The sequence below is a fragment of the Camelina sativa genome, chromosome 6 (assembly GCF_000633955.1).
Source record: "Camelina sativa cultivar DH55 chromosome 6, Cs, whole genome shotgun sequence".
NCBI lineage: Eukaryota > Viridiplantae > Streptophyta > Magnoliopsida > Brassicales > Brassicaceae > Camelina > Camelina sativa.
This window is the reverse complement of record NC_025690.1, coordinates 1,346,187-1,354,312: the sequence shown is the minus strand read 5'-3', so window position 1 is coordinate 1,354,312 and position 8,126 is coordinate 1,346,187. Positions and strand designations below refer to the sequence as shown.

Below are 8,126 nucleotides of genomic sequence, written 5' to 3'. Positions count from 1 at the left end.
GCACAGAAAGTTAATGCAGACAACACAGATCAAAGCATGGAAAATGCCTGGAAGGTAAACAATGCCTGTGATTCTCGACTCATTTTGTTCTGTAACTTGAACATAATGTTGCACGATCCTTTGTGAGCTTTCTAATAACAAAAGCAATCTCTCTTGTTCCTAATGTTTCCAGGTCCTACAGGATTTCTTGAATAAAAGCAAAGAAAATGATTTATTCAGATATGGAATCCCAGATATAGATTTCCAACTCGAGGAATTCAAAGGTCTTGATGAGGACTTGAGGATTAGTAATGAAGATAGTCAAACATCTTGGAGGTTCAAAAATTACTTTAAAAAAAAAAATGTATCAATGATTGTGGTTTTACCTTGTGGTTTCTGATCATCTAACAGCCATTAATGTCATCACTTATATAGGCAACCTGATCTCCATGATTCACCAGCAAGCTCTGAATATAGCTCAGGATCAACCGTAATGCCTCCTCATCCTTCTGGTGATAAAACTCAGCAACTCATGTCTGATACTCAGACAACAACATCGCAGAAACAAAATGATGGGGAGTTACCACAAGCTAAAGTGATTGTGCCTGATGTAATAACTGTGGAACATGTGGATTTACTCACAACATGTCAGGATGTCCTAAAGAACCCTAATGAGATTGTTGTGCCTATGTCGGGTGACGAAGAGTTCCACTCCCCTGTTCAAGTCACTCCATTTTTCAGAACTCTAGCAGCAGGCATTCCAAGCCCACAGTTCTCTGAAAGTGTAAGCTTTGCTGCACCTAACTAACTGAACTGTGTAAATTTCTTTTTAAAAAGAAACCTGATGGATCTGTTTCTGCAGGAGAGGAACTTTCTGCTAAAAACACTTGGTGTCGAGTCCCCATGTCCATGTCCAAGTGCTAATCCTTCACAACCACCTCCTTGCAAAAGAGTTCTTCTCGATAGCTTGTGAACCAGACCAAACACCAAACCAAACCTTCTAAACCAGAAAAAAAACCCCGCAGTTATGTCCTCATGGAGGTCGACATAACTTGCATTTTCATCCCTCTTTTTTGCTTAGATTTTCTTCTTCTTCATAGATTTGCAGCCATATCGGCCTGAAAAGTTTTAGTGAAGCGGGCGTGCCATGATCTGCATTTTTTTTTACATTCCTCTCAGTGTTCATAATCTAGAATCCTAGAATGTTAAAGGTAACATTTCTAAGTCTAGACCCCCAATCTCAGAAACTGAGTTTCTCTCTCAGATACTCAGGATTCCCAATTTTCTTTTCATCATCATACCTCAAAGCCATTTCATAAAAAAATGGCTTTAAAAGTATGAGTTTTTCTTTTCCATTCATGATTTGTGTGTCTAAGAAGAAAATTCTTTCGTTTGTCCCCCCCTTCTTCAAGGGTCAAACCCAGGATACATAATCCGGGTTTGTCTTCCCCCCATGAATTCTTGATTTGTTGTTTTCTTGATTTCTCTGTACAGAACCTATATTGTTTACATAAAAAAAAAATAGAGTTTTTATTTCAGAGTGTAAACTAAAAGGAAACAAAGAAGAAGAAAAAAACGACTTCAGAGAGAGGCATGTCGCCTTTCTATATACACAGAGTAATGAAAATACACAGAAGAAAAAAAGAAAGAACAAAGATTTTCAAATTTGGTTTTGGAGCTAAACAGAGAAGCAAAACAGGGAAGAAATTTTCCTTCTGAGCTTCTTTTTGTAATGCAACTTCTCATAGGTGTGAGAAGATGAAGAAGATTTTTTAAAAAAGTTTGTTTGTCATAAAATCCTTTCCCATATTGTCCCCTTCTCAGAAGAATCATGTGATTTTTGTAAAGAGATTATAATATGAGTGGAAATGAATTGATTTTGGTGTGAATTCTATATAGTGTCTCATTATTATAAACGTACCTATATTTTTCAAGATCATCTTCTCCTTCGTCTGTGATTATAGTTGCAGAAGTAAAACAACTCAAATGAAGAAGACTGAAGAGGTCTATACTTAGTTGGATCTGGATCTGCTTCTCTATAAAAATGGGAGGTGTTTTTAAGTGTTGGTTAGTGGAAGACAAAAACGTAATCATCACTTTCTTTCCTACCTTTTGTTTTTAATTTGAATTTTTCAACCTCCATTTCCTCTGTTACTGTTCTAACCATACCGGTCGATCCAACTTTATAATTATTTTGTAGACCGGGTTTCATCAAAACCAAATTCTTACTAAACCGCTAAAACCAGTGATCTAAGCTGGATTTTTTTTTTAATGTAATGTTAAATTATTTTCAAAATGAAAATAACATTTTTACAACTTGTGCAACATTTGGTTGAAAAGTGTTATGGTTAAAAAAAACTAAGTGAGGATCAGGAACGAGAGGAGAACCAGGCTTGCAAACCTTTGTCATATCTTCTATCCCCAATGAGTAGAAGAGATAACAACCGATCTCTCATTTGTCTATCCACTATTGTGATTATGCGAGCCGGTATTAGGAGACTGATCTAAGCTGGATTCAAAACTGGTGAACTTCCAAGTTCCCAAAATTCAAATCATGTATTTGATGTAATTAGTAATGTTACCATATGTGGTGGTTAATCACTAGTTTTACAGTTTGACTAATCTGGTTTGAGATTCACTGTATGCTAGAGACAAAAGGAAGAAATATAAACAACTAACAAATAACTGAAAAATAATTAGAGAAAACAGATCCATTCTTCAACTCTTTTGCTTCTTCTTCTCCACTCTCTGCAACTTTCTCCATTTAAGATAAATCTGATATGACAAACCACCAAAGACCATCGAAACACATATCCATTGCTTTGACGACAATGGATTTCCGCTCATTACTGATGATACAACGATGCTAACAAACTTCCTGGTCGTTGTTATGGTCGTGTTAGCTAGCGACCCGAAGTTACTTATTGTCATGAAGATGAAGTTTTGTCCCACGGCACCGCATAGACAATACTTAAGAATGTCCCATGCCGCTTCTGGATGTAGCTTACAGAACTGGATTGCTTCGAATCCAATCCCTTGTGGCAATCCAAACATGTAGATCATGTTGTATATTGTGCCCCATAAGTTCATTCCCAGCATTATGTCCCACGCTTCGGTTTTCGGGTACCTGTAAAGTGTCATTGTGTGGTGATTTAATAAAAGATGGAAGGTTATAAGCTGTAACTCCTGATGCAACGTCAGATCAATGCATACCTTGAGGCAATGGAGTCTTGGGTGGCGTTTGTGAATCCGTCAAAGGCGAGATTCAAGGAGCAAAGTGCATAGCCGAGGGGAGCATTTGGATGTGCTAGCTTGCTAATTGTCTTTGAGCTTGTCTGAAAATAAAATCCAAATCAGAATCTTGATTAATATGCTCTGATCAGAGTTTTAGAATGAGCAGTTTTGCATACCTTAAGAAGAGCAAAGATGGATACTCCTCCCGCGACGAGAAAACTGCAAATGTATTCAGGGAAAGTGTACCTTATTCCGTAAAGTAAAGTTCCCATCAGCATAACTGCATCACGAAAAAAAAGCATGAATAAGAAAAACAAGATCTTAAGAACAAGTATGTAAAAAACAGAGTTTCATGATCATGTTTTTGAGAAATTATAAAATAGAACCTAAACATATACATATCTTACCTGGAATCATTTTTGACGATTTCGCCAGGACCTGCAGTAAGCAAGATCAGAATATAACCCATAGAAATAGTTTAAAACCATCATAATCTGAGTATAGTGATCAAGTAAAAAGTTACCTGAGCTGGATAACTAATATACTTAAGGGCTTCAATACCCATTGCAGGACCAATTGTATTAGTAATGCCAGCACTCCAGTACGTCCACCATGGTGCTCCACCGTTACCAGCGTTTGACCAGAGCATGATCACTGAACATAATCAGATAACAGACAAATACGACATTTTTCAGCAACACTTGTCTGTATTCAATGATAAGGCAATGGAGATGGAACTAGAAAAAGTGCTCACTTATATAAGACCAGATCAAGCAGACTACACTTTGGGCCAAGTTCAAGAATGCTAGGTGCTCGAACCTCTTCTCATCAGGACCAAATCTCTTCGTGGACCTAATCAAATAACAGAAAAGTTTCTTTAGTCAGTCCATGATGGACCAAAAACAAGTTCTTGTAGATGTGTCCCTACAAATTTCAGAAACGTTCCTCCACAAGACTAATAATGCTAAACGTAAGAGCGTTCAATAACAAGTTCCGGTAGCTATGTCTAGAGCAATTTGAACTACAGAATTCGAATTGCAGACGAATCATATGACTCGCTATGTAGACTAGCTAACTTAAGGACCTCAAATTAGCAACAATTTCGCAACAATAAGCCAGAATCGAGCAATGAATAAGACGAGAATCGATTCAACTTGACAATTTACTTACAGAGTCTCCTGAAGGACGCCTTGGTAGATGTAGGCGGACCAGATCCCGGAGATACACAACGCCAACAGCAGAATTCGACGGAATCCAGATCCCTGAACCTCCATCGCCGCTCCGGCAGCGTCCCCGAACAACGCGGATAAATCCTCTGCCGCCGCTTTTGATTCGAATTTGTACACCGATCGAATCAGAGAATCGCAAATTAAAATTGTTCTGCTTTGGAATTTTGGGAAGACGAGGTTTGTTGTGTGTTACAAAGGCGCGAAAATAGACGTCGATGTTCCACGTGGAAGCTATACACTGGACTGATGATCTCATATTACGTTTCTGATTGGTTGGTGGTGACGCGTGTGTAGTTTTGGAGTGCAGCTCGTGAAATTGTTTCCGTGTCTGAGATAGAAAGAGAAACTACACGCCGATTTATTGTTGTAAAAACCACACGATGGTTAGTATAGGCTGCAACATGCTGGAAGTTTCGGTTGGTGCTTTGAAGTTGACCAAAAAGTAAAGTCTCACAGCATCATTAACAGTCTTTAATCGTTGATTTAGATGGAGTTTTATTTGTTTAATTAATTTTACATTATACTAATCACTATTTAAGTGCTTTCATATGAATTATTCAGGGGACAAACTGAATAAGAATTTGTATCTTCAACTTATGAATATTTTGATAAAATATTAAATCGAGTTTATTTTATAAGAACCAAAGATGATAAGATATACTTTTGTGTAAAGGTAAAGATGAGATAATATTGTTGACAAAAGAAAAGATTAAAAGAAGGTTGAAAGCATAAAATATGATAGCTACTAAAATAATATGCACTCAAAATATAATTTATAAAACCATGTCTGGTACTTTTTTGTGCCATAAATATTATCATGGATTGCTTAACGGATATAGATAAAATGGTTGACAAATATATATACTAGAAGGTTTTGATATTAACATGCCTCATTTTGTCGTGTTACTAATTCCATTCACATGCATCGTCTTTTAAACCTTAGGATATTTTTGTACAACAAAGTCACCGGGTGATATATCAAGTTGCAAAATACGGACATTTTAAAATTTGGACTTTTAATGCTATTAAATTGCCGACAAAAAGAGATGTTATACAATTATGGTAATTTGAACGGTACAACGGTAACAGCCGTAAATGTCATCACTAAAAAGTAAACTCAAGATTGTGATGACTATATTATGATTTGTAGTTTAAAAGGTTTTGAACTAGATATGTTTTGTATATTCAATCATCATTTAAAATCTGCATATTACACGTTTTCGAAAAAAAAGTAAAGTTTATTGTTGTGATCGAAAAAGATACACATTATATTAATTTGATGATTCCTTTAGTGAATCCTCTACAATATTCCATATATCTTCTTTAAAAAAATAAATGTTTCACAGTTTTACAATTGTAGGAATGGTTTTTGCGAATATCGTCCCCACGTGTCAGTGTAAAACAGTATGTCCAAAAAAAAGCTCTCAGATGTGTCGGTCAAACGTAATGTGTGAATAGACTTATAAATATTTGTTTGGGGTCAATGCATTTATGCATGGAATAAAGTTATCGATACACTTGAAATTTAAAAAATATATTCCAAAAGCGTGCTATTACTACTTAACTGCCTTCGTTCCAACAAACAGTATTTTCCTCAGTTTCAAAATATAAAATGTTTTAGCTAAAGTATATAAATTAAAATTTTTTTACTTTTAACAAGTTTAACCAATCAAAAACAATACTGCATAATATAAAATATAAAATTAATCTAAAAGTTGCATAAAATTTTTAAAATATCCTATATTATGAAACAAAAAACTTCTCTAAAACATCTTATTTTGAAACGGAAGTAGTACTTAAACTCCTGTACCCCAATTTGTATAAATTAATAAATAAAATCTTTACATTATCTAAAAAATCATTGGAATCTTTTTACCAAAATTTAAATCTTTAGATTTGATGCAACTTTATAAGGTTTTGCTTTTGCTTAAAGTTGAATGTAACAAAAAAAAAAAGAAAAAAAGCTTAAAAAAAACAAAGTCTGACGTGGATTTGCTGACGCAAGCAAAGACGTAGCCCAGATGGTCCAGATCTTTACGAAACTATCCCTTCTTTGATGCCTTAAAGATTCGCCGAAAGCAAGGGTATTATAGTCATTTAATATAAAACAGCGGACCACGTAGAACAAAAAGCAAGAAAAAGAAGGGTAGAATCGTCATACTCCAACCCCCCACCACCGAGACTATTGTATGTATGGTGTGCTTCTCTGTGATTCTTTACATCTCTCTCACGTTCCTCCTCCTTCTTCTTCTTCTGCTCTCATTTTGTTTTATTTTTCCAAAATCATCTCTTCTGGAAAACTTATCAATCATTATTACAAATCAACCTTTTTGTTATTTTGAATCTGTTTCGAAGATCAAAATGGGTAATTGCTTAGATTCATCAGCTAAAGTGGATAGTAGCAGCCACAGTCCTCATGCTAATTATGGTAATTTTTTTTTTCCCTCCATAGTTCTTACAAAAGTTTCTTCATTTATCCAATTTCGATTGTTTCCCGTTATTGTTCCTTTTTTTGGGGAACTTTCTCCGTATTCTGTTTCCAAGCTAAAATTCTCAATTTTGTAAAGATGGTGTTCTTCAAAAATCAAACCTTTCGAATTATCCATCTCTGTATTGTATATGATGATTTTTTTGGGTTAAATGCTGGATCAGACTGGTGTTTGAATCCATGTGTTACTCTCTTAATGTTCAAATTGAATTGGAAATTAAAGTAATGATCTTTTGTTTTAAGTCTGACTTTTAGATATTTTATATTTGGATCTATTTTTAGTTTCGTCGAGCTCAAGAGTTTCTAGCAAGACAAGTCGTTCCACAGTTCCTTCAAGCTTAAGCATAAATTCTTACAGCAGTGTTGAGTCTTTGCCTACGCCAAGAACTGAAGGAGAGATTTTGTCATCACCAAATCTTAAAGCTTTCACCTTTAACGAACTCAAGAACGCGACTAGGAATTTTCGACCTGATAGTCTTTTAGGTGAAGGAGGTTTTGGTTATGTGTTTAAAGGATGGATTGATGGAACAACTTTAACCGCTTCAAAACCTGGTTCTGGGATCGTTGTTGCTGTTAAGAAGCTTAAAACTGAAGGCTTTCAAGGTCATAAGGAGTGGTTGGTACGTCGTTTGTTTCCCTTCCTTCTCTTATTTGGTTTTGGACTTTTGGTCATGTGATTGGTGTTAATATTGTTAGGTGACATATCTTTTTGGATTTTGTTTGGTTTCAGACTGAAGTGAACTATCTTGGTCAGCTTAGTCACCCAAATCTTGTCAAACTAGTTGGGTATTGTGTAGAGGGTGAAAACAGGTTACTAGTATATGAGTTCATGCCAAAAGGAAGCTTGGAGAATCATCTTTTTAGACGTATGTTAAAACCTGTGGTTACCAAAGCAAATCCTTTTCAGAATCAACACATCTGTACCTTCTTTATACTTGGTTTTGTAATCCTTGTCAAATGCTTTTTTTTTATCTTGCAGGTGGCGCTCAGCCACTTACGTGGGCAATAAGGATGAAAGTCGCAATAGGAGCAGCCAAGGGGCTTACTTTTCTTCATGACGCAAAATCACAAGTGATATACAGAGACTTTAAAGCTGCTAACATTCTACTCGACGCTGTAATAATCCCCGAGAAACCTGATTAGTAGCCTCTCTTCAACACCTTATTCTAGGGATTTTACTTCATTTCTAACCAACT

At 35.7% G+C, this 8,126-nt stretch overlaps 3 protein-coding genes across 4 annotated transcripts in view; 2 read left to right on the top strand and 1 right to left on the bottom strand.

Annotated features, from left to right (window-relative positions):
* The window catches only part of LOC104793844, a gene marked incomplete in the record, with an annotated part of 4,117 nt that extends 2,249 nt beyond the window's left edge, over positions 1-1,868 (top strand). The window contains 3 exon segments of the mRNA XM_019246602.1: positions 264-315; positions 415-763; positions 842-1,868. Coding sequence (XP_019102147.1) covers positions 264-315; positions 415-763; positions 842-952 — 512 coding nt within the window.
* LOC104790053 (UDP-galactose/UDP-glucose transporter 1-like) lies at positions 2,517-4,737 on the bottom strand. Its single transcript, XM_010515751.2, has 7 exons — positions 4,384-4,737; positions 3,968-4,065; positions 3,737-3,867; positions 3,621-3,651; positions 3,390-3,493; positions 3,193-3,314; positions 2,517-3,106 (listed from the first exon to the last, which is right to left on the bottom strand). The coding sequence occupies exons 1-7, from the start codon at positions 4,485-4,487 to the stop codon at positions 2,698-2,700; spliced, it is 999 nt and encodes a 332-aa protein (XP_010514053.1). The 5' UTR covers positions 4,488-4,737; the 3' UTR covers positions 2,517-2,697.
* LOC104790052 (protein kinase 2B, chloroplastic) overlaps positions 6,624-8,126 on the top strand; it is a 3,462-nt gene continuing 1,959 nt past the window's right edge. Inside the window, exons 1-4 of one of the 2 annotated variants that reach the window (XM_019246601.1) lie at positions 6,624-6,870; positions 7,213-7,550; positions 7,661-7,796; positions 7,910-8,046. In XM_019246601.1, the coding sequence (XP_019102146.1) occupies positions 6,636-6,870; positions 7,213-7,550; positions 7,661-7,796; positions 7,910-8,046 (846 nt within the window). In that variant the 5' untranslated portion in view covers positions 6,624-6,635. The remainder of the gene's footprint in view (positions 6,871-7,212; positions 7,551-7,660; positions 7,797-7,909; positions 8,047-8,126) is intronic. The other variant, XM_010515750.2, reaches the window with a different exon arrangement.